This window comes from Eucyclogobius newberryi, unplaced genomic scaffold (assembly GCF_026437365.1).
Source record: "Eucyclogobius newberryi isolate DKJ021-1_F unplaced genomic scaffold, fEucNew1.0.hap1 SCAF_6, whole genome shotgun sequence".
Classification (NCBI taxonomy): Eukaryota; Metazoa; Chordata; class Actinopteri; order Gobiiformes; family Gobiidae; genus Eucyclogobius; species Eucyclogobius newberryi.
This window is the reverse complement of record NW_027316278.1, coordinates 28201316-28228374: the sequence shown is the minus strand read 5'-3', so window position 1 is coordinate 28228374 and position 27059 is coordinate 28201316. Positions and strand designations below refer to the sequence as shown.

The following is a 27059-nucleotide window of genomic DNA, read 5'->3' as shown; positions in this document are numbered from 1 at the left end:
CTGGGGTAGACTGATGGAAGCAAGGCTGAAAGTCTGTGGCATCAGCCCTCTTACCACCACAAAGGGCGTCAGTAGAACATGGGCAGTATGCACTAAAGGACACTCCACGTTCAGTCACTCTCCATCCCTCATCAGTTCACTTAAGTTGTGAGTAGCTTCAAGAATTAAGTAATGTAGACTGATGACAAGCTAAACTTCACACCAAATATGAATGAGATTTATCCAAAATATGCAACCAGTCTTTATTCAATTCGATTCAATTTATTTCTGTAACACCTAAAATCACAACAGCAGTTGCCTTCATGGCGACAATGAAATAGAGAAGCAGATTAAACAATGTTCACATGAATCTAGCAAATGGTCAACCGTCCCAGCATCACATTTCTGTCTCTTTATATGTGCAGAAAGTTTTGGAATGAACTCACATATTCTTGAGAGAGTCTATGTCAGCTTCGTTGAAAGTATTGTATATGTTTGGTTTGGTTATTTGACAGTGACCATGCTGAACAGAATTGTAAATAATGCAGGAAAGTTAATTGTCAACTAAAATACACTTTTTCTCGCTTCTCCAACTATTAGCGGTGTACAGTATGGCCAGTGATGGTTTAAGTTGAGTTTAAGTTACTGCCATACAATCCTGTCTCAGAGGTCTACAGACTTTCACCTTCACAGTTTACTCTGACATCACTGTTCACTGTGGGACCTTCTCATCTCAAGGAGGATCAGTGGAAACACGACGTACCTGAGCTCAATTTTGAGTGTCATAGCAAACGCCCTGAATACTTTTAAGCTTGTTTATTTATTTCAAACAACATTCTTTGACTTCATTATGGGAGATTATTTGTAGAATTTTGAGGCAAATAAGAAGTTTAATCAATTTTGGAATAAGGCTATAACAAAATGTGGAAAACGTGAATATTTCTGGATGCACTGAACTTGCATATTAGTGAGATTTGGAAAATGAGACCAGCAGTGCAAATTCCCCAATAGAGAAACTAATCACTCCTACATTGACATGAGTATGGGCTTTTCCTTTTGTTATCGGTGACCAACCAGACCCTTCTGTAGGCCTATATATTCCCCTGTGTGCTATTGTGACTGCGCTTGGTCACCCATGCATGCATACAGTGCATTCCACAGCTTAAACCTGGATATTTAGAGGTACCTCTTCTGACCACACACAACCACCGCACTAAAGCTCCATTCTCACATAGTCCAACAGAGTAATCTCTTTCACATGCAAAACATTCATAAATCACATTATTATTACACATAGGTATATGCATTAAGCCTGCATTATGACTTTACAGTTGCTTCCTGGCTGGAGCAGTATTTTGGGGCATTTTTGAAGTCTGGCTGATGTCCCTGGTTGATTTGCGGGCCAAGCTAGCCTCAAAGTTTGCATTGAGTTCCAGTGGGACTCAATCCTCGACCCCCAAATTCCTGGTCATGGTTTGCACTTTACTTAACTCCCTCAATGGTAGACGTGTGACACACTTATATAAACTCAAAGAAAACCATAATGAGGAAAATAATTGCATAGTTTAAAGTTGACAGTACAATAAGATCACATTTAAGCACATGTCTATGCAATTTCAGACAGGTCTTTATTCATGAGTTTCAGATCACCCTGTAATATGCAACATTTTGAGCACTTTCCCATTGAAAATATGTATGTTTTAAATGAATATATTGATGGCAACACTACTTATTTCTCAATATTCTAAAACCCATGATAGATTAATTCTATTTTAAGGGTATGCTTTTATTTGTTTAATTTAAATTTGTTCTGTCGAATCCAAATAATGTACAACAATTATTTAAGCCTATTTGAGGTGTTTTTCTGCCAAGTCACCATATAACTATATTTCCCAGAGTTCCCCGCGGTAAACGGCGCTTCTGTCACTGCTCGCAGCCAATCAGAGTTCAGACATGTGCGGAACTCCCGAGACAAGAGGGAAGTTTAGTTCGTTTTCAGTTAAATGAAAAGATTTCGGCACATTTGGGCAGAAAAATGATCCGACAACGCTACAACTCCATAAAAGTCTGAAGTTTGAAGTCGACATCTGTTGTTTACTTGTGGTAAGTTACACTAAACGTCACGTGAAGCTTGGAAGCGAATCTGAAGCAGCATTTAGTCTAATACTGAGCTTTTGAATAGCTCCTCATGATATAAGTCACAGTGCAAAGTGGCTTGGTAATACGTATTCTGTAATTAGACGTTTTAATGAACGAGGTTACTTGATTCTGTGTCGTTTGCACACTCGTTGTTGGCAGTCTTCGTTCAAAGTCATGGTTCGAACAATGGGGGAAACGGCGACATCGTGTGGTCAATGATGGTGTTGTAGCTTGTATATTTACGACCAACAAAGCTGAAGTAAATCACACTAGTGCACTTTTGTATTTCATTATCTTGAGTAATACAAAATTTATTCCATTGCAATGTCAACAGTCCTATAATTGGAACAGCAAACTTGCCCTTAATTCCACAAGTTAAGGATAACATGTCTTCTAAGATAATATTCGTCCCGTTCCTGAACCAAAATAGAAATGTTCTGGTTTATTTTCACGCAACAATTATGAATGTAGTGAATTGCAGTGTAGCTTCCGCTGTATATTAAACTGTATAAAAAGCTGTATTTTTCCACCTTTGCTTCTCAAGTAAACCCCAACCAGTCAACAAGAGGTGTTTGTTCTTAATTTGGTTGGCCTTTTTCCCCTCTAAAATGAGTATTTATATATTCGCATCAGTGGGCCATAGGGGCTTTCCAGCAGAGATGATGGCAAGACATTAAACAAATCGTGTGTAACAACTTGATCATAAAACTCAACCCCGTGGTGTCCCACACAGGCCTGTCATTACAGCAAAACACACACACAAACACGCACACGATTCCCAGGTTATAGACAGGTCCAAAACATGTTCTTTTACACGACTCCGGGATGTGGCCCCCTACGTCTTTCTCCTCATCATCATAAAAGGTGAAGAATGTGCTGTTTATTTCTCAGTAGGCCTTCGCGAGCGCATGTGTGGAGGAAATCTGCTTTGCCCCGAGCTCCAAATTCTGATCATTAGACTGTTTTAATAAGTGCTTAACATAACCACATTAACACACGTTGCTTCGCTTTATTTTCGCTTTTATTATTACTTCCACTTCTTCTATCATCCATGTCTGTGCTTGAGAGAAAATGTGGGATCAACTAGGCCACACATGTACGGCGTGCTCAGTTTAAGCTTGTGTGGCTTTTATCTTTATTAAAGTAACGTCTGGATAACTGCGTGGTTATATTGAAAAGGCACAACGTTTTACTTCTTGAATCCAGGGCTTGTAAAGAGAGTAATTACGATATTCATACCTGTCCAATTTAGTTTGTATCTTATAGTATATAGAAAAAAAATATATCTAAAATGTATGAAAATTATCTGTCTTTTATGCTTTTTTGTTTTTTTTCCATTTAAGGATTCACAAAACTGGATGAACGCTCTAGGGGTTCACAAAGGTTCCACCAGGGGCCGTCACTAATGATTATTTTAGTACCAGTAGTTGACTTGTCAGTAATTATTGTTTCTATAAGTCGATGAGTCAAACTATTATTTCTGTGGTAGATTGAGACTTTTTGAACACCTTATCAACCAAATAAAGGTTAAAATAAGGTGTCTTCTAACTATAGAATATTTATGAACGTTGATTTATTAAAATCTGAAAATGTGTATTATTTTTGACAGTTTTGAGTTGATAATGCCTCTATTTTTGTTATAGAAAGGTCTTTTCGTATGTGTTTTTGAGTCTGTATAGTCTAACTAACGATTACGATGATCAAAATATGACATTTACAATAGACTAGTCACAATTAGTCAATTAATCATTGCAGCCCTAGTTCCCAAAAATATCATAGTGTCCTATGGTCAAAAGTCTTATTGCAGCAGCAAAATACTTTGGAATATGGCAGTAATTATTTATACCAAAGGCTTGTCAAGGCATTTTAAAAGGAAAAAGTAGCATAGCTGTGTATCATGAGCGATATGACATGGCCCATCCCTGTTCCCTATTACTCATTACTGCTAATTGTTCAGCCCGGGGTCAGTTGGCTAGTTCTAATGTAAATCCCTGTTTGAATTGTTTTCTGTTTGTTTCTTTCCTACACAGAATCTCTGGTAAATCCTCTTCTTGAAGCATTATGTCTGACACCGAGGTGGTGGACGTCCAGGAGCTGGGCCGATGGTTGCACACAGTGAAGACCTGGGACCAGACTGACAGCACAAAGACTCATAAAGACATCTGTCTACACTTAAGGCCAATGAGGGATTTCCTGCACAAACTTCAAACTTACATTAATGGCATGGTAAGAATTAAGTGTATATACAAGAATACCATGGATTTCAAAACTTGTAGAGGTCAAAACTAGAGGTACAATAAGATGTTTCTATACAAAGACAGGATATTTTATTCTTTGCCGAGGACATTCTGTTTACATAATCGTAGCCTTTGCTGATCTGTATCGTACCGGTACCTGATACCATCTGATACCATCTGATACCATCTGATACCATCTGATACCATCTGATACCATCTGATACCAGTATCGCTGTGTCCGCAGTTCTACCTATTTAGCATCTCAACATGCATCTCAATTTAAAATAATTTCCCTTCTGGACCAGTACAGTCTGTGTAAGTCTATAGATGTGCTTTAACAATGTTTGTCATAAGAAATAATTTGCAGACATTTGTAATCTTGAGCTTCTGATATTTTAAAAGCCGCTGTAAAGAACAAGGCAAGTGGGAACAGCCCAGTAAGAGTAAAGTCAGATAGAACGCATAATAAACCGTAGCAAATAGTTTAATAGTATCACACTTTAAAGTCTGTAGAATTGATATTTAACTTAAAAGATTTAAACACCCAGCTACCTTCCCAGATACACAGTAATGAATAAATTGCAAACTTAATTCCAACATGAGAAAATCTACTATGTAAGCATGCATGAATTCCTTTGCTGGCTCCGAGTCCAAGGCCAGGTCTGAAAGGTAGGGTCCTGGTCCGGTCTGTAACAGGGCCGCCTCTGTGCTCCCCACTCCACTGCACACTCGGTCCAGTCAGCTAACAGCCGCTCAGGGACCTCAGTGCTAACCTAATGTATCCCCACATGTGCTCCGGCTAATGTGGGAAGGGGCAGGGGGCAGGGGGCAGGAGGCAGGAGGCAGGAGGCAAGGACTCGACACACTTATTTTTCCTTCTCTTTTTGTAAGGTCTAATTATTTGTGACCATTTTGAACCCTCTGTTTGACCGCAGCACATTTACTGTACATTACATTTACATGTTAAGCTTTTCTATTGCAGTTATCTAATTAACGAGGGCCGCAAGATTTGTATTTATTTTGATTAGATATGTAAGTAAGACACTGAACACACAATGACTGTCATAGCCAAAGTACTTGAGAACATCAGCATCCAGTTTTAAATCAAACGGCACCGACCTGAGATTTAATATTTGGATAAGAAAATACTTTTTTACATGTAAACGCAAATCCAATGATAAGCTTTGATATGTTGAACAGGACTTTTATAGGTATTTACAAATATGGGGTTATTATAATCAAGAAATAAAACAAAGGGCTTAAAAACAGCAGAGAAGATTCTTAGAGCCTTTTCAGAGCTTGTCAGTTATTGAGGAAACGTCAGTTATCGTGAGGATTTCTGAACTAGGATTCCTCAAACTAGCGTGAAAGAAGCTAGATGCTTCTCCAGGTATGTTTTTGACGAGGGAACAATGTTAGAACATGGTTAAAAGCTCAAAAAAGTTAACTTTGCATAATATTTGCCTTTTAATAGGCTTTAGCAAAAGAAGGTTTCTGCCATCTCTTCCCCTTTTTCCCCCGCTCTGGTCCTGCCCGGTTTATTTTTGTTGTTTTATGTTCTTAAACCAAAAGGGTATCACCCAGTTGAAAAACTTGATGATATTTTATTAAACTTTCAGTTGTTTTATGTTCTTAAACCAAAAGGGTATCACCCAGTTGAAAAACTTGATGAAATTTTATTAAACTTTCAGTCTGTTTTTAGTAAGAAACATACAGTCACAGCTGCGCTTAAGCTTTTAAATGATTTACTGCAAGCTCTGAATCTGCAAAAATATTGTTATTCCCTTTTTAATTGAAGGCTTTTCACACAACATGGCATCTCTGACAAAGCCTTAAACTGATTTTCTATGTCTATCAATCACACAATGTGTCAAATTGCCAGGGGCTTCTTCTTTTTTTGATTGAGTCCAAAGGTGTACCTCAGGGCTCCATTTTAGGCCCAATAGTATTTTTCATTTATAATTATTAGTCTATAATCTTTATGTTGATCTATTGCATGTCAAGTACAATTGTTCTGCAGATTATATGGTGCTTTACTGTTGCTCACTGAAATGGTCCTTGGAGTCTTTACTCGCTGCTTTCTCTGTGGTGCAGTCCAGGTGGAAATTCCTGAAGTTAGTGCTAAATTCAGAATAAACTAAGGCTGTGGTATCTTTGCATGGATGCACATTAACTGAGCGTATGTCCCCTATTAATACCTCCCAGGAAAACTCTACTGAGTTTGTCTCAAATGATAAATACCAGGGGTTAATTTATCGTAATAAAGCCTGTTTTACCCTTTACTCATAAACATCTGGTATTGGCCATATTTATGCCTCTATTGGATTCTGGCAATGCTCTCTAAAGAAACAACTGCAAACTGTCTGAAATCCTTGAATGTTGTATATTACTCTGCTTGGAGATTCACATATGGTTGTAGCAGGTTCAGGTTCAGCAGCTTTGTGACATCAAAGGTAAAGCTCTGAGATCTTCTGCATTGTTTTTAGCTCCATAATTGTTGGTCTGAGCATTTCTGCAGATAGTACATTGAATAAGGATATCCTGGTTACAGAACAACCATCTCTCCAGCTTGGTAAATCACATGGTATAATATTCTTACCTAAGTTTGGACTAAAAAAATAACCCTTGAAAAAGCATTAACTTCGGTTAGCCAAACGCCAAACCACAAATGGCTTTATAATCAATTTAAATTGGACATAGTGACATCAAGCATCCCTATGAACATTACAATATTAGGTTAACAATATAACTTTTAGCAGAATAGATATGAGCCATGTAGGGCACAGCCGCACTGCTTCCACTGCCCCCTGTCCAATCAGTTCAATCACACATGGTATGGCTCGGGCGCATACATCTGCATTTGTGTTCGGGTGATGCAACTCCACAGGAATGTTCATTTACAATCGGATCTTTACATTACTGTGAGACTAAAGAGCCTATAGGAATGAGAAACTGAGAGCAATTATTACAAACTACCACAGCCAACCCCCCCAATCAAAGCCTTGTCGACGTAGTCCAAAATGACAAAAAGGTTGGACGTTGTTTGATCCTATATCTAGAGCAGATTAGAGGCAGTGAGTGGTGATGTAGTGGTCGACGAAAAAAATGGGACAAGTTTATAGACAGTCGCGACTATCAAGAAGGAAAATCTAATAGATTTTTTTTCTTGACATCCCCAAGATCATATCAAAGAGGATATCCAAGAAAAAGTTACTATAGAGACCAGAAAAACATTTAAGTGTAATGACTTCAATCTGAAACGATGATAGACCAGTGTCTAGTTTTTTCTGCTACACTGTTCCTCCATAAAAAGGGTTTGCAATGAACTGTTTCCTAAAGGCTCCTGTTCAGATGTCCTAAGTCAAAATGTCAATCTAACATATTAAAAACTGAAATGTTCAAATGGATCCAGCAGGGGCTCAAATATTCTAAAATGTAAGTTCAGTTTAATGAGGAATCATAACCTTCACCGCCATATTGTAATGTGTTGAATTTCTTGCTCTTGCTTTCTTTGTAGCCATTTTTGCTACTTATATCTAATCAAAGTTTTATTACTGTTTTATTATTAAAAACAATATGTGTGTTACGGCCCAGTCCAAGCGTCCAGTTTACATAAAAAATCTGTGTGGACGCATGTCTTGGGCGTCCAGCAGAGCGTCCCGAGCGTCCCGAGCGTCCAACGGAGAAAAGTTGGACAGAGCTGAACTTTGCGACGCAGCAACCAATCAGAGATTACGCTCCAGTGACGTACGCATTTCACTACCTGGAAGAAGGACCAAAACAAACCCTGCTCACCTCTGAAGTATCTGCCGCATCTGAAGCATGGCCGAGGAAGCTCCCTTTTTAGTAAGGCAGTCTGCAAGCTGCTCTTTAGTTTCAGACCACAACACTTGAAGGACCTTTTCAGTTTGAATTAGTTCTTTGATTGAACTGATTTCTAAACGCAGTCGTTTTTCTGTGACAAACTTGGTAGACTTCAGTGCATCAACAAGAGAAAAGTTATCAGTGACACAGATTATTGGTACAGGATGTTCAGTGCTTCCTGCATTAAGTTCAGAGAACAATGTTGAAAGAAAAATTGCATTGTCAATTCCCTCTGACATTGCTAGAGTTTCACCTGCAAGTGTACTTCTAACAATTCTCTTGATTCTCTTTGACTGCCATGAGATAGGAGAAAAACATCCATTGTCACCCATCAAAACAATAAAGTGCCCACCTTGAGTTCCTCCATCTGACAGATTACCAAAAGATGCATCAGTGAAAGTAACCAATTTTAAGTTACTGTCTTTACCAAGATGCTGGAAATTCAACTCAACAGACTTAGCCTTCAGTTTGCACACAACTCTGTTTGCTTCATTAATAGTCTGTACAGTAGCCTGTTTAAGATTTGATGCTAAGTTACTTGCATCAAACATGGCATCAGGTCTGCTCTGTCTGGCAACCCACAGAAGTTGCCCTATCTTAGATCTGAGCTGATCTTGCTCTGCTTCAGTGAGGGGTGAGCCTGGCTCTGCTGCCCGTGAGGGTGTGAGAGGTATGGGATGTAAATGTTGAATGTATGTCTCTTGGTGTATTTGTACCTTTTTACCCAAAGTAACCAACTCCACACCCACATAAGAAAAGCTATCCTGAGCTTCACGACCAACATTGAACTTTGATCTGAGATGAGGCATGACAGTCATAGAAAACATTTGTGTACCTCCCCAAATGAAATCATCAACATGACAAGCTAGTACACCAGTTACATTTTTGTCCTCATCTAACCAGTAGAAAACTGCAGGGTCAACTTTAGATATGACAGCTCCTGCTTCAATCATTATGCTTTTCACTCGGTTATACCAATAGAGTGAGGCATCTGCTAGACCATACACACATTTTCGCAGTTTCCAAAGTACACCAGCGCTATTAGCCTCTGGAGGAGGTCTGATGAAAATGTCTCTAGATAGTTCCAGTCCTTGTAAGAAGGCAGATTTTATGTCCATTGAACTAAGTTGCCATTGTTTCTGACAACTGACTGCCACTAAGAGCCTCAGGGACTCTGAAGCACAGGTTGGAGAGTCCTTTTGTAGCTCAGAAACTTGTAGCTCCTCAAATCCTCGAACAAAAGCCTGGCTTTTGGTACTAATCCGTTCTCAATCTCTTTTAGAGTGCACACCCACCGAGTGGAAATGCACTTTTCTCCTTTGTCCTCAACTTCCTCAAACACGTCGTTTTGTATCCAACTTTTTATTTCATTGGACTTGGCTTCATCAAATGACAAATCCTTAGTGACAAAAACATCCTCGCATGTGTCACCACCAGGAGCCTGAACCTGGACTTGAAGATCTTCCAGCTGTAACAGTTATACCAGTCCTTATATTTTCCGGTGGCTTTTCCAGCACGTCCTAACACTTTAGCAGTATGTGAAACACCACTCTCTGCGTTTCTGAATGTATCAATTTGGCCAGTCTATTTCCAGCACCCCGTCTCTCTGCCCCAGCATATTCATGAGCGGGTGGAGGATCATTGTCATTGTTTTCAGCATTTGTCTCTTCGGTATCCTCATTTATGTCATATGAGTGTTGTTCGTCCTCATTGTTTTCTTTATCACAGCTGGTCTGAGGTTCCTCATGTTCCTGATTGGCTTTCCTCAGCCTAAGTCGGTGAACTCTGACACAGGTGCCACCGTATCTAACAAAAACAACAGCATCGTCCTGCCCAATGACCATTGCAGGCCCTTTCCACTCTGGACAGTCCACACGTTTGTAAAACACTTTGTCTCCCTGTTCATACCTCTCATCGTTGTGACGTATCTGTTTCTTTAGCGCTCTCCGTATTCGTTCGGAGCATTCTGCTTCTGTAAAGGCCTTCCTTGCAGTGTGCAGAGCTGAAATGTGTTTGGCAACCCACTCACTTTTAGTGGTGCCCTCTAGAGCAGGTGCTCTGTCAATCAACACCGGAAGTAGGTTAGGATTCTGCCCAAACACAAGCTGATGTGGGCTGTAACCATGGACACTTTGCATACAGTTCTTTGCCATAAGAGCCCAGTCCATGGCAGTGCTCCAGTCACATCTAGTAGTAGTTTTCACTTTGAGTATGATCTCTGTTAAAGTTTGGTTGTGCCGTTCTAACAGCCCATTACTCCAGGGGCTGTATGCTGGTGTGGTTTTTACTTCAATATTAAAGTTTTCAGCCATGTCTCTCACTTCTTCATTATTAAACTCCCCACCATTGTCACTGAACAACTTTCGTGGTGGGCCGTGCACACTGATCCAATCATGAATAAAATGTTTAACGATCTCAGAGGATCTCTTGGTGGTCAGGACACTTCCTGCACTAAATCGAGTGAACTGGTCAATGATATGTAGGTACCACACCCCTGGCTCAAGCTCGTGCAGATCTACAGCTACAGTCTCATTATACGTTGAAGCCAGTGGCAGGCCAGCCGCAAGTTTGGGTTTGGTCTTACAGTACTTTTGACATGCTTCACACTGACTTACAACCTTTTGTAGTAAGCCAATGCATTCTGTGTCTTTGTTTCCAGAACTACTTAAAAGCCTTTGTAGTTTGTCAGCAGAAGCATGCCCAAAGTGCTTATGAAGTTTCTCTAAAACTTTTGTCTTCTCGCTTGTGTCCATTTTGTCTGTGCTTGTCAGCACTTCTTCCTCAGTAGTTGTTAATATCTGATCAGCATTAACAAAACATTCATCTTCACTGTCGATTATGTTCACACAGTAATGTCCCGAGCTTGTAAAGTCCAGTTTGATAGGTTGATTGAACATCACAGCACTGTCATTTTCCATGTCCAGAACTGTTCCTGCCCTTTTTAGAGATGTCTTTGTGGTGCCGGGGGTGCACGGTGGCAAAGGCGGTTAGCGCTCTTGCCTCCCAAGAAGGAGATCGTGGGTTCGATCGTGGGTTCGATTCCCGGACCAGACCAACATCACATGATCTCTCTGGGTGCATGTTCTCCCCGTGTTACCGTGGGTTCTTTCCGGGTTCTCCGGCTTCCTCCCACCGTCCAAAGACATGTATGTGTTAGGTAAAATTGGTGACTCTAAATTGGCCCTAGTGAATGAATGTGAGAGTGAACTGTCTGTAATGTCTATGTCTCTGTTGTACGTCCCTGCGACAAGTTGGCCACTGTCCAGGGTGTACCCCGCCTAAGGCCCGAAGTCACTGGGATAGGCTCCAGTCACCCGCGACCCCGAAAGGGAACAAGCGGTAGAAAATGGATGGATGGACTTTGTGGTGCCAATCTTAGCTGGTATCGTAACAGAGTGCACCACTTTTCCATCTCCAAACTTGAAGGGCCTATGACTTTGTGTTTCAGTTTTTATCATAGACTTTCTGTTTTTCTTTCCGGACACATTAATGTAGTCGTCAAGCCACTGTTGTCCACACACTGTCCTAGTGCAAGCAGTGTCTATTATAGCGGAGCCAAAACATTCAGTCATGAATATTTCTGCATCTGTTGGCAATTCTTTTGTATACAGTGTAATGTTACACTCTTCCACGTTTGTCTTTTCTTCAATTATTTGAACACTCTCACCTTTGTGTGGACAGTGTTTTGCCCAATGAAACGTACTTTGGCATACAGCACACTTTGACTGCCGTCCGAACTTGTCCAGCGGGTTCGTACCGGGCAGTGGAGTTTTTGCTCTGGAATCCTGTTGCCAGGGCCTGTTTTGACGTCGCTGCTCCGTTGCAAAAACAGATTCTTGACTAATTCCCTCTGTAGTGGCAATCGTTTTCCCGCTAAATATTCTCTTCAAAGCGGACTTCATAGAGGCGAATGTCAAATCCGTGCACGCAGTTAGAGCCAGCTGTCTGTCCGTCGTATCCAAGCACGCGGTGTCCAGCAGCTTAAAAGCTAAAACTGCATCGGGAAGCTCCATGTTGTAATTGCGCATACGCGAATATCGCTGTTCGAAATCAATAATATAGTCCACCATGGACACGTTTCCGCTTTTCATCATCCGGTCAAAGTTCGTGTACGCTTCATAGATCCGATCTTTTTCTGCTTTTAGGAACAAACTATCAAGTTTACCAAAAAGAGTGGCAATTCCCGTGTCTTTGTTTAAATCATCAACCGGAATTTCCATCGTTGTCTCCCGTGCTCTTCCAGATAGCACCAACGCCACGGCAAGAGCTTTTTTTTTTCTTCTCCAAATCGGTAACTCTAATCCACATGCCGACTTCATTCTTCCAGCTTTCATAGGGTTTTCCCTCTTCAAACGATGGCGGGACTCTGTAGTTACTAACCATCCTCTGCTACCAATGTTAGTCCAAATAATAACTCCACTTTGATTTGGTTCATTTATTTCGTGAACACCACGTTCACGTTAGCCACACAACAACGTCTCCCTCGGTCCCACCCAGACACGTATAACAGGTAAACAGAACAGTATCGCCCCCTAGCTGTCAGGCATGAGACGTGAAACTTAGAGAAGTGAAACTTACACTAACAACAGCAACAAAGGGAAACACAACAATTCCTCAACCGCACATGTGCGCTGGCCGCTGGACGCCTTGGACGCGTCTGCCTTCAAATGTACATTTGGACGCTGCGGTGTGAATGCAGCTTTTGGCTGGGCAATATACCGTATCTGTTATAATATTAGTATTGATGGTATCAGATGGTAAGATTTGGCACCTATAGTTTTTTCTAAGCTGTCCCAAGCTCCGTGCCATTGTGTCCTTCCCAGTTACAACGGATCTTTTCTTTATTTGAAACCCACTATTATTTTGACAAAAGCAAAAAGTTAATATGGGAAATTATCTATACCGTAACATACAATTGTGGTCCTACATTTTAAAATCAAAGCAATATTTGACTTGCTGCTGTGTTATCTGCAAAGAAAATCCATATCAGACCATCTCTTACTTCTATTCTAGCTTTTTTATCCAGTTGGTGTAATATCCCTTTTTAGATCAAAGTCCAAACTAAAAACAGGCACGCATTACATTTCAATGCAGCCAACCTGAAATTAGAAGTTTACCCGTAAGATTTTTAAGGGCCATCTACTGTACTTTCATTTGACAAATGATAGGCTCTGCAAAAAAAAAAAGCTGTTAAGTACTTTTTTATGCTGGCTAAATGTTTCCAAGAAGCAGTCTTTTTACGAGCCTGATGCCTGTTAAAGAGAGAATTCATTTTTATCAAAGACATGCCATTCTCCAGCCTTTAGTGGAACCTCTGTACTAACACATAGTCCAACACATCAGAGGGACATTTGCCTATATTTTTAGTCATTTAAGCTTATAAGAAAAATCATAGTCATGTGGTCAGTGGAGCTATGACAATATATTGCTTGACTGGTTGCTTAACAGACTAAAGTACCTTGAAACACTAATTAGATACTAGTGCAGGCCTGGCCAACCCGCGGCTCCCGAGCCGCATGCGGCTCCTTTACGTTCATATCAACATTTGTGTTTGTGTTGTGCTCTCGGCTCGCACGGGGATCTAGATCACCGTGCGGGCGCCGCTCGACCGCACACATCTCATATCATATTGACTTTCCTGCGCCTCTCACAAAGTGGCGCTTCGGCATTCTCCGGACCACGGCTCGGCAGCCAATCAGAGCCAAGCATACAAACTTTGTCAATCAATCAGCGCGCAGCATGCAAATTTCCACTTGTAAACAGTAAACTGTCATGGCGCGGGCCAAGGGGGACTTTAATCAAACGCTTCCCGGCCCGATTTAATGATAATATTCCCTTTTTTCTAAGATTTATTTATAAAAATGACCCCGTCCTTGCACACGAAAATACCCGTCCACATTTCAAAATACCCCGTCCAAGATACGGAAAGACGGCCCTCATCTAAAAGAAAACCACCAATATTGAACTTCAATATGGAATGTAAATGATTCTGTTTTTGTTTGTGGACTTTGTTGAGCTGAGAGTTTGTGTGTGTGAGACACAATGTTCGTTGTTGAAAATGACTGGCTTGTGGTCTTAGTACTGTAGGAGTCAATTTCTGTCATTATCATGTTGGTGTGTGACATGATATTGTTAATAATAATAATAATAATAATTTGGCTGAGCAGAGGTGTGTGTGTAAGAGGAAGGGATGGGGTGATGTTCATGTGTGCCCATGTGTATGATGTGGCTCTTTGCGGTAACACAGTAAAAAATGTGGCTCTTCGTCTCTGACTGGTTGGCCACCCCTGTACTAGTGTTTCTAGATTCTACACTTTCTCATTTTGAGAGTCATTGACGAACAGATGATGGAATGATATACCAGTTCTACTCCACCATCTCCATCATAATCACATTTGTTAATTTCTTGTTATAATATGATCACACAATCATAAATATATTGTTTATTGTTTGTTGTAACAACCCGGATTACAAATGTCGTTTTTAAGGTCCTAGGCTCTTTTTGCAGTCTTTATAATAGTTTTATTACAGAGTTTTGACCCAATATTCAATATACAAATCTTTTATTATACATCCCCCACCTGTAATCGTCAACTTTCTTTGTAATATGTTGCATACAAAGCCAGTTATCTTTTGCTTTGGCAACAGCACCATACTTCATAAAACGTGCACGTGTGAGTACCTGTGATTCTGCTGCACCTCTGGACTTCAATTACCTCCAAGCTGTTATGTATGACGAGGCCCTGTTAATGTATATGGCGTGAATAATCAAGTCTTACTGTATATTCGACTGCACGTAGCTATGATTCACGCACATGTGCTCGTAAAATAACGCCGTCACATGTTGATTCTGTTTACATCTCCGACAAAGCTCATGTGGATTGTGTCTGGACGTTGGATGCGTAATGCAATTGTGTAACTTTATCCCATGTGGTTTACAAATTGGCATCATGTGGCTTGGATGTTAAAGGAGAAAGAGTATCAACTTTTATGAGCTTTAGCCATGTTGAAAATGGTTTTCTCTCATCATTAGTTGTATGTTGAGTAATTTATACATGCGGATTTGAGTTTTCACCTACCGCCTCTCCCCACCCAGGGCCTTGTGCTTAGCTGTGATGCTTCAAAATATGTGGACTGTCCAGGCCAAACGCACGGGGCTCAAAGCAGCAGAGCCATTATTCATACATAAAAGACGTAAATGAGAGAATGCTTCTTGCTTTGGTGCAATTTCACTATAAAGAGAGTCATTTCTGCAGTTTTAAATTGAAAATCGAAGTCAATGGACCTTTTTTTCCATTTTTAAGCGGGTTTTGATTAATATTGTGGTTTACAACTAACGAAAGATAAAAATTGTATCTACATATGTAAAGTTTCTTTAGGATGCAGATCAACAGTTCTTTTTTTCTTGCCCATTCAGAGCCAGTTTTTACATCCATGCCTCCCCCTGACATGTCGCCTGTAATCTCTGAGCTCTGAATTGCAGTGTCTGTAGCTGAGACAGTTGTGAATGGTTTCATTGGCTGTGAGATGAAGTAAATCTCCTGGTCTGTTCTGAACAGGCCTGTACCTTCACCCTTGGGCGATGGCACCCTGAAAACAGAGCCCTGGTCTGCACCGTGTTGTGTTCTGGTCTTTGTTTGTCTCACTGTCGCCGCTCTGCTGCATAAGCAAAGTATGATACAGTACGGCATTAAACAATTGTTTTCAGAAGGGTGATTCGATAATACAAATCTAATCCCTGTTACATATCTTGGAGATGCTTGAGAATCGGGATAAATGGGTCCTCTCTGAAGCACTGCAATTTTTGGAAAAATATTTAGAAAATATCATAATGAACATATTTATAAGTTGAATCCAAGGCTATTCTGTAGACATGAGCTGTTTATTTGACAATATCTTGGACATTTTTTGAAACGTTCAATTATCAATGTCATTTTTTTCTGTCCTCTGCTTGAGTGAATTTCATCACACCAAACTTTAAAACATATTTTTCTTCAAAATTCAGCATCTCAGTGTAGCGTCCCATCTTTTTTTCCACTTTAGTCAGACTTAAAACAAAATAAAACAAAACATTAAAACAGTGAATATAGTAACTATTTTGTAACCTGGCTGTTCTGATTACACTACGCAGCACCATTCACATCTGGTAAGCATTTCAGAGTTGACATTTCAGGCTGACAGAGTTGACAAACCCACCGTGGTAAAGAATCTAACGCAGTTGTCTGTTTAATGCCGTTGCATTTTTGATCTCCTGAAATTGTAAATTGTCACTTATGTTTCTGAGGCTGCTAGATGTTTTTTCAGTTCTCAGCAGTGTTCACTCCAAATCAGTCGTATCAATGCATCTGGGGAGGGTTTTTCCTCATTTTTAAAATCAGTTTCGTTCAGTTTGTGTTGTTTCAGCAGTAAATGAAGAGCTATAATTTGATGGTACTTAATTACAGACATTTATTTTATTATATTAAGTTTTCAGATACACTTCAATTGGACCCATTAGTAAAAAATACATCTGTGTTTTTGTTATACAGAGGAATCAGTCTACTCCCCACAAACTCGAACAGAGCCGTGCAGTCAGATTTGTTTCAGTCACGTGTGGGAAACGGCAAAGCTCATTGGTCACTTAGTATGAACAACACCTGTCACTTAAGATTAACAGCGTTTGTGCTTCACTCATTATTAATTCTGCATAAACCTGCAATGATGTTCAGCCCCTGTGATTTCTCTCCCCTTTCTTTTTTTCATTCATAAACAGCCATGTTTGTTTTGATACAAATGGGCCATGCATGTCCCTGATTGGCTAATCTACATATAAATCACTCCCATTTCAACTCTAAATGCTGTATGCTCAAAAATACAAGCTTTTCCACACCTACTCGTCCGATCCTATTGGTCGTCCTCCATCATGCTCGACGTGAGTGACAGGCGGATTTAACCAATGCCAGTGAAGTGTGAGTTTCCATAAGTAGCAGCCTCTTAAAGACAGAAAAGATTGTAACACCGTACTGTGAAACGTTCCAGGCAGAGTGACTTGTGATTGTCTTTCAGAAGTCCACCGCAGACGCCATGAAGAAGTTGCCGCTCTTGGGTCAGTTCTTGGGCAGAGTTTGTTGGATCCCTCACATCACTGCAGACGGTGAGTGCGTTTTACATTGTACTGCTTCCAAACGCGTCAATACGTGCTTGAGGAAAATACATTAGATTACAACACACATAATAAAGTGTAATTAAGGATAATAAGAGGTTTAAGCACTGGTAATAACACACAAGTTATGCAGTATTTATGGGTAAGAAGGTGTAAGAACCGGTAATGACTTGACATTGCACATAAACGCTGCATTACAGTCATGTTACAGAGCTCAAGACTGTGGGACAATGAAACAAATCAAAATCTGTATTACATTGTTAGAGAATAGGAACCAAGGACATAGTTACATAGTGTTTATGAACACGTTAAAAATATTAACATACACAAATATTTGTAGCTAATAGGACCTAATCATACTGACATGCCTTTTAAGTACAGGAACAACCCTTTATTATCCCTTAAAACAATATTCTTGGCTTGGTTACATATTTTCCTTATTACAATTGATCACATTTGACAAATCATTGTTACAAACTGTACAACTGTATTGCAGCGACTGTGTGCAATGTCAGGTTATTACCAGTACTTACACCATATTACCCATAAATACTGCATAACTAGTTGGTTATTACCTGTACTTACACCATATTACCCATAACTGTTGTTGTAGGCACTAGTCGAGCGCTGCTTTTCCAGTGTTTGTGGGGGTTGTACTCGGAGGAACCACAAAATGCTATGGAGGCTAAAGCTAACCAGTGGATACGGGTATGTATTAAGTTAAAAGTGAGATGTTTCTGTCACAAAGGGTGGAAGAATTGTGGTGTATGTATATGATTTATTGCTTTAAGCTGAGATAACTAATTATCTAACAGTATTATAAGTAAGTATTTGAACATATACTTACTTATATGTATCACAAACCCTTTGGCCCATCACTAGTATTCACATGCAATTTCTTTATTATGATTCCTTTTTTTTTGCCCTCCAGCACAGATTTAGGCCATGTTTTTGTCCAAAGTGCCACATAGTGACTCACATGGCTCTTTCTTACAAGTTTGAAAAGACAAAATGTTTAATAATTAGAATAAGACAAACATTTCCCCCCAAAATTCAGTTTTTTTACAGCCAAACCCAAACTTTTAACTTTAACTGTACTGTGTAATGTAGTGCTACTTTACGCTGTTCGCATGGAGATTAAATATTCTCTATTCAGCTCCATCGGTTGTCATAAAAGAAATCAAATAAGAACCCGCATCTGTATTAAATTCTTGAATCTGCCCATCTTTTCTTCATTCAGAAAATCCCGTGCCTGTGAATGTGCCACGACTGCTGCACAGATTTCAGTCTAATTGACTTTTAATATGCCTTCTCTTTCCACTTGTCTCTGTTTTCTTCAGTGTTATAAATGAATGAATGAGCCTGATCACGTGAAGCATGTATGAAACCTAAAATATTACAAATTGTCGATTGTACTCATTGTTTTCTTTTTTTGTGTTTATAGCAAAGACACGAAGGGGGAAAAGAACAGAGACAAAAGATTAATCAGTTTCAAAATTTGACACAGATGTCTTAAGATAAACAAGTTTGATGCATCAATTTGTCCTAATATGTTTGTATTCATCGGAGTCATTTCTCCTCCGCTAAAACGATGCCGTAATTAAAAGCTGCTCGGGTAAATTTTGACTCGTCCAGATGGGGAAGTGGAATGTGTGCATTGAAATGTTTATATCTTTGTCACAGTATTTTTCCTAATTTAATACAAGTATGTGTCAATATTTATGTTTTCTCATAGTCAAGGACGTCTAATTGATATTATTAGTGATTACCATCATATGTCATTGTAGTAATTACAAGAGAAATCTGTGAAAGTTTACCTCAACATTATATTTGGGGTGACATTGATTTGAAAAGGGATATTGCACGTTGAGCAACATCAAACAATGAAAATGTGCCAGCATTGGCTGATAAAGCCAATTTTCATCAGTAACATTATCAAATTTTCAAAGTCTTATAAGAAAAGAGCTCAAATGCACTGGTAAATATCTAGGTTGAGGTTCAAGTGTTGCAAATGTCATTGGACTCAAATCTTTGGCTTACCCAAAGTTGTATTTTGATTCAAGCATATTTAGTAATCCTGTATTTGCCTAAGTTTGAGTGCCCCGAAATTGTCCGTTTGCACCTACCCCATATCCCCGAATTTGAATTCTTACACTTCAGGTTCAGTAGACGGTCTTCAAAAAAAGAATTAAACATTAACATTCTGAAACGTCACTATGAGGAGGCGGGGCTTCTCAGCTCTGCAGTTTTAAACGGGATGTGGCCATTTCTATTATTAAGCTGTTTAGCTCAATATTGCAATTACCAAAAATCTATATACCGGTAATGATAATCTACTTATATTGTAGTTTAATACTAAGTATATTGAACAAAAATATAAAGGCATCACTGTTTTGCTCCCATTTTTCCTGAGCTGAACTTTACATATACACATAACAGACAGACACACACACAGACACACACACAGACACACACACAGACACACACACAGACATACACACAGACACACACACAGACACACACACAGACACACACACAGACACACACACAGACACACACAGACACACACAGACACACACACAGACACACACAGACACACACAGACACACACACAGACACACACACAGACACACACACAGACACACACACAGACACACACACAGACACACACAGACACACACAGACACGGACACACACACACCATCTCATCTTGTTGCAGCATGATAATGCACGGCCCCATGTTACATGTGGCCAGCACTCACCTGACGTGTCGCTGAAGTTCCTGAAAACTGATGTCCTTCTCTTCCCGTTTAACCAAAGTAGCAGCTGAGCAGTCAGAGTTACTATATCTTATTTTGACCATATGCACCAGGCTTAACATGAAAAGTCTTCATTAGACCACTGACCATCATTGACCCAAGTTACATGATCTTAGTAACACATATTATAATCTCAGCTGAAAATACAGAACTGTTTTTGCTGAACTTGCAAAGACGTCTTCCTATAGACAGTAAAGACACATCTGTATTTGATGCTATATGGAGCTCTTTATAAAATAGCCCAACAAACCAAACTACAATAAACTCATGACCGTATCCGAAACCACTGGGCTGAATTCTCCCCTGAATGAGGTCCCACTTCCCACAAATGACAGAATGAGAAAGAAACATAAAATGCCTCCGGACCACCGCAGATCTTGTCTAGAGGAGCAGGACATGTGGAGGCATTCAGGCCAGAGAAGGTGTCTTTGCCTGTGCCTGCTCCATTTGTGAAGGAAAGAAGAATGTTTCTGATCTCGCTCCCCAAAATGATTGATTTCCTCATGGTCTAATGCCAAGTTACCACTGTGATATTCGTGTTTATGTTTGAGTGTGTGCTACAGGGCTCATTTATTGTTACTTGTCAAATATTAAAATAGTCAACAAAATGATTCATTGTCATAAACACTTTAAACAAACACAAACGCATGCCATGTGCTGGGAAAATAGTTTTAAAAAGAAAGTCATAGCCTCCCATGTTGCAGTTATATAAAGAATGGTAAAAAAACAATCCCAAATAAACCTAATCTTTGCAGTAAGAATGAAAAAAAAAGACAAACGCTTAAATAAAATGGTTGCCTGTTCTCATTATTCTGGAGTGAACCACACTGTGACTTTCCTCCAGTTGGTTTTACCATCTGAAGCTTGGCTAAACTTGCTTCGTTGGTTTGGTGAGAATTCAATCATGGCTTAGTAATTGTTAACAGACACACATTCAAACCGCTCGCCTTTTTCCCCCCTACATCCTCTCCTTTAATTTAAATTTATGAGGGATCATTTCTGTGTCAGCGGCGTGTTCTTGCCCCCAAAGCCAACGCTGTGGCTTTTCTCCGTAAAGGAAACCAGGGGATGTGCCAGCCATTCTCCTTCCAAAGACCACACCTTAAACTGCTCCTCGAACTTTAAAAAGCACCAGTCCAGTTAAAAATGGGCGATTTTGACAGAAAACCCCAGAATATTTCCATATTTTTGGGGATTATTCTGATCAGATCGTATTTTGTCAATCCATCAAAAATAGGATCAAATGCTCCTGTAAATGTCTTTGTTGAAGTTCACGTATCGTACAGAAATTAAATATTCCCTTTGAAAGACAGCATTGCAAATTTCGAGTTTAAACAGATGTTAACACTTTGATCGACAGGATCTAATTTTACTTTATATCAAATCAAATCAAATCAATTTATTTTTGTAAGGCCCAAAATCACAACAACAGTTGCCTCTGAGGGCCACAGGGAGAAATGAATCAATAAAGTCTGTGTGGTGGCGATGAAGTCAGACAATGTCTGTGGTGGCGAGGGAGTCAGACAATGTCTGTGGTGGCGAGGGACGATGTCCCAGGGTCCTCTGTCCTTAGACTCTCTTTCTCGGCCAGGAAAAACTACAAAAAAAAACCTCTTTGGGAAAAAAGCGTAGAAACCTGGAGGAGTTCCAGTGAAGGAGAGATCCGACTCTCACAGACGGACAGACGGACACGAGGAGACTGGAGCTGGACCCACTCTTCAGGCAGATGAGGGACCGACTGAGGCGAGCTGGACCCACTCTTCAGGCAGAAGAGGGACCGTCGGAGGCGAACTGGACCCACTCTTCAGGCAGATGAGGGACCGACTGAGGCGAACTGGACCCACTCTTCAGGCAGATGAGGGACCGACTGAGGCGAACTGGAGCCACTCTTCAGGCAGATGAGGGACCGTCGGAGGCGAGCTGGACCCACTCTTCAGGCAGATAAGGGACCGTCGGAGGCGAGCTGGAGCCACTCTTCAGGCAGATGAGGGACCGTCGGAGGCGAACTGGACCCACTCTTCAGGCAGATGAGGGACCGTCGGAGGCGAACTGGACCCACTCCTCAGGCAGATGAGGGACCGACTGAGGCGAACTGGACCCACTCTTCAGGCAGATGAGGGACCGACTGAGGCGAACTGGAGCCACTCCTCAGGCAGATGAGGGACCGACTGAGGCGAACTGGAGCCACTCCTCAGGCAGATGAGGGACCGACTGAGGCGAACTGGACCTACTCTTCAGGCAGATGAGGGACCGTCGGAGTCGAGCTGGACCCACTCTTCAGGCAGATGAGGGACCGACTGAGTCGAACTGGACCCACTCCTCAGGCAGATGAGGGACCGTCGGAGGCGAACTGGACCCACTCCTCAGGCAGATGAGGGACCGTCGGAGGCGAGCTGGACCCACTCCTCAGGCAGATGAGGGACCGTCCACACAGGGCAGGGACCACTTCACCAGGAGAGGGACATCTGGGTCCACAGGTTCTCAGGGGTGAAAGAAAGAAAAAGAAGGCGGTGAACAGTTTGCAAGTAGAATTAAAAAATAAATATTGTTTGATAGCATAAGTAGTCAGAAGAAGAAGAGGATAGTGCTCAAGCTGTCATACTTCCCCCAGCACAGTTACTCCTAGGGCAGCGTAGCTGAAGCTGTGGGTTTATGTTTCTGTTCCTAACTAGTCTGACCATAAGCGATTTCGAAGAGGAACGTTTTAAGCCTGGACTTAAATGAAGAGACTGTGTCAGCATATTTAACATGGGTCGGGAGCTGATTCCATAACACAGGAGCTTGGTAGCTAAACGCTCTACCTCCTACAGTACTTTTAGAGACTCTTGGGACCACCAGAAGGCCGGCATTCTGAGAGCGAAGAGCTCTGTTTGGATGATATGGCATATATATCAACATTTATACAATATATCGCCAACATTGAAGCGTGCTTTGTGTTAACATTTACACACGCCGCATTAAAATTATGACTAGACTAAACCAGGACCTAACCAGGACCTAACCAGGACCTAACCAGGACCTAACCAGGACCTAACCAGGACATAACCAGGACCTAACCAGGACATAACCAGGACATAACCAGGACATAACCAGGACATAACCAGGACCGGTCCTGGTTCGAACCAGGACATAACCAGGACCGGTTCGAACCAGGACATAACCAGGACATAACCAGGACCGAACCAGGACCGAACCAGGACCGAACCAGGACAGAACCAGGACAGAACCAGGACAGAACCAGGACAGAACCAGGACAAAACCAGGACAAAACCAGGACAAAACCAGGACAAAACCAGGACAAAACCAGGACAAAACCAGGACAAAACCAGGACAAAACCAGGACAAAACCAGGACAAAACCAGGACAAAACCAGGACAAAACCAGGACAAAACCAGGACAAAACCAGGACCAAACAAGTTCTGGTTTGTTTTTAGTCCTTCCAGCCTCTGTAGCGATGGTGGGATGTGATTGAGTGCGTTCAGATGGTAGTGATTGGGCTTGTTTTGTAAGGAGCTTTGTGGAGGGTTAGCATGCTAGCGTGCTGTAGGGCCCAGCCAAAGAAACCACAGAGCTCCACTCTGTAGCTCTCCTCCTCGTTCTCCCAGTCACCCACTTACTTCTTGCTTCTCATCTCATCCCTTTTTATCTTGCGTTTAAGAGATCTGTACTTTTGATTTGTGTTTCGACAGGATTACTACGGGAAGTGGGTCTATAAAGAAAAAAAGTAAAAACATGGTCCCGATCCAGTAGAAGCACTGCACAGAATATCATTAAAAACAAACAATCGCTCCGTAGACAAGCTTTTCAAACCCTCTGTCGCCTCGACTCAAAGTATGAATGTGTTCCCATCTATGTTTTTCCTCAGAGAAGAATCCGCCCGGTTTATTAGTCCAGTTGTATCGGTGTATGATGATGCCCCTGCAGGAAAATGCTTGTAAAACCTTCCTGTAACGAAGAACGTTCATGTCTGAAGCTGCTCATGTGTTGTCCATACATCCTCACTCACTGGAATGCCGCCTTAGCGCTCATCTGTTTTAAATGATGTCACGCTAGCGAAGCCGTCCTATATTCATCTCACTAATTAGCTCGGCTCTTATAGATAAAGCTGTGTTAAATATGTGTCCACTGAGAAGCATATCGCCCGCCAGTGCCAACAATATGCTCCGTGTTGTGTTTTGTTCCACAGAAAACATTATGTCGGCTCACCACGGACGAAGAGGATACCGCCCAGACTTTAATGACGCGTTTGGGAGTGCCACCGGCTGAGTACCATCTGAAAGTGCTGAGAAAAGTATTGACTCCTCATTTCCTCTTCTTAAAATGTTCTTGATTGATGCCAGAATGCACTTGTTATTGATGACGGCTCGCGGTGGCTTTAGATGCTGGCGAGGCTGCAGGAGCACGCTGAGACGGCCTGCACCATCCCATGTGATATGATTCAAAGGTAATCAGGAACTCCATTTTATACCTGCTCAGTCTAAATGCCTCATGGGAAGTTGGCCGATACGCTGCAGAAAAAAGAGGTCAACAAGGTAGCAATAAATATATTCTTGTTTTTGAAGGAAATGCAAAACCTGACTGTTTTGTAGGTATTTGCAGCTTTTAAACGTCTTTTGTGAGGGTCATTTTAGAACCAAAACATAAAGTGACATGTACAACTTGGTCGTTATGTTCAATATTATTAGAATTAAGAATAAATCAACATTGCAATTGTCATGAGTAAAAGCAATAGTTGATTTGAACATGTTTGCCTTGTATCTGGGGACACAGACAGGTCTCGTTTATGAAATGAAACTTTCTGAAAGACAAAATAAAGTTCAATGTGACAAAAACGGAAAGATATAAAAGTCATTTACATTTAGGTCTATTTTTAGATGTTTGATTGAACTGAAAATACTTAATTTTGCTTCTAAAATGATAGCAATTATTATTTGTTTTTTTCCGATTATATTGTGACATGAATAATCACAATTATTGATTAACCTGATAATTGTGACATCCCTATTTCCATGTTATTAGAGCAGTACACTAGAAATGTGTTAGTACTAATAACATAGTTTGGGTATGCCTCTGAGAAACGGGTTCAGTAAAAAGTTGTGTTTTACCCACCGTTAGGCACAGATTTATACATGTTTTTCTAAATGGAAGTGAATTCTCTTTTCGTTGTCGTTTGCAGCTGCCCATGTGACACTGCTCGAGCGATCTCTGAAGCGTGCGTTCCTCTGGTCGCTCGTCCTGAAGCTGCCTCACTGATTGGAGCCCTGCTCCAGAGGCCATTCACCAGTGTCAAAGCCCCTTTAAGTGAAGACTTCATTCATGCTGTTGGCTCTGCGTACTCCTGGTAAGAAGACACAGTTTCAACACGTGTTCCAACCAGTTATCCAAAATCAGCAAAAATACTTTATCCAGCTTGGAGAGAGTTTCTGGGGCTGAACAATATAATGCCAAATTATTGTTATTGCAAGATCAATATATCCATATTGCTAGAAAAGGAATTTTACAGGTGACGCAAAGGTAATTCATAGCACATAGATTTTCTTTTTTCTTATTAAGCTGAATTAAAAATATTTTGTGAAGGTTTGTCTTGGTCATGATCTTCTCTGTTTAGTCCTGATTTAGTCTTGTGTTGATTCTGCTTTTGCTCTGATAACATTTGATTTTAAAACATTTGATTTTTCTCAGTATACAAGCATTTCCTTTCCCCATATTGTGCACCTCCTCAGTGTTGTCCTTTCACAGCCGGCTGGTGTCGTTGGAGGTGCCAGCGGTGGTCTCTCTGTGGTGGCACAGTCTGTCCAGTCTAGAAGAGGCTGTGCTGAGCCTGATGGAGCAGGGTCTTTCCTACTGCCATTCTGCTCCTCACAAACTACAGCAGCTGCTCACAGACTCAATACTGGTGAGTAATGCAGAGAAGTCGCATCATGGACAAGAGACGAGCTGATGTATCGAGATCAGAAGTGTTAAGCTAGGTACACGCCGCGCCCGACGCAGAAGTGTGACGCCTGTACATTTGAAGAGAGACGCATTTTTTTACTCTAGGTGTTCCACAGGGAGGCATTCAACTTATTGATTGAATTACAGGTGTTTTCATTGCTGAAATAATACTTAATTGATTTATTACTGTGAGTAGCCTCGCCTCTCCACAGAACTGACCTGTAACTTGGCCTAGTAGAATGGAGATGGATAAGTTTAATGCCATACGGTATGGAACATTCTAGACAAAAGTAATAATCTTTATGGAAACCGCTTTATCCAAGGACTGTTACCGAGGAAACAGTCCTTGGTCCTCCAGCACCTCTATGGGGATCTCGATCATTCCCAGGATGTTAGAGACATAGTCCCTCCAGCGTGTCCTGGGTCTTCCCCGGGGCCTCTTCCCGGTGGAACATGCTCAGAACGCCTCCCCAGGGAGGAGCAGCGGCTCTACTTTGAGCTTCCCTCGCGTGACTGAGCTCCTCACCCTATCTCTAAGGGAGCGCCCAGCCACCCGGCGGAGGAAACTCATTTCGGGCGCTTGTATCCGCGATCTTGTCCTTTCGGTCATTACCCAAAGCTGATGATTGACCATAGGTGAGGGTAGGAACGTAGACCGACTGGTAAATCAAGTCTGAAAAAAACAGTCTGATACAGCGAGCTCCTCACTGCAGCTGCTGCACCAAACTGGACAACCTCTGATCTATGACTGCAGCTAGAAGTTCTTGTGGCAGATCTTCCACTAGAAAAGTTAAATAAAGTACAGTGTTTTCTGTATTCAGAAGATCTGTATGTCCCTGCAATTTGGTTTGGTATTTTCAAGTATTGAATCAATTATACATTTATTTGCATTGAGGCATTTGTAGATGTGCGGCATATGGCGATAAAGCTGTAATAAGCTTGTTA

At 41.1% G+C, this 27059-nt stretch overlaps 1 protein-coding gene across 1 annotated transcript in view; it reads left to right on the top strand.

Annotated features, from left to right (window-relative positions):
- The first annotated feature begins 1942 nt into the window (after positions 1-1942).
- Positions 1943-27059, top strand: part of fancc (FA complementation group C) — a 40334-nt gene continuing 15217 nt past the window's right edge. The window contains exons 1-8 of the mRNA XM_072433924.1: positions 1943-2082; positions 4149-4344; positions 17265-17352; positions 17975-18069; positions 24367-24471; positions 24560-24624; positions 25357-25521; positions 25920-26076. Coding sequence (XP_072290025.1) covers positions 4180-4344; positions 17265-17352; positions 17975-18069; positions 24367-24471; positions 24560-24624; positions 25357-25521; positions 25920-26076 — 840 coding nt within the window. The 5' untranslated portion in view covers positions 1943-2082; positions 4149-4179. The remainder of the gene's footprint in view (positions 2083-4148; positions 4345-17264; positions 17353-17974; positions 18070-24366; positions 24472-24559; positions 24625-25356; positions 25522-25919; positions 26077-27059) is intronic.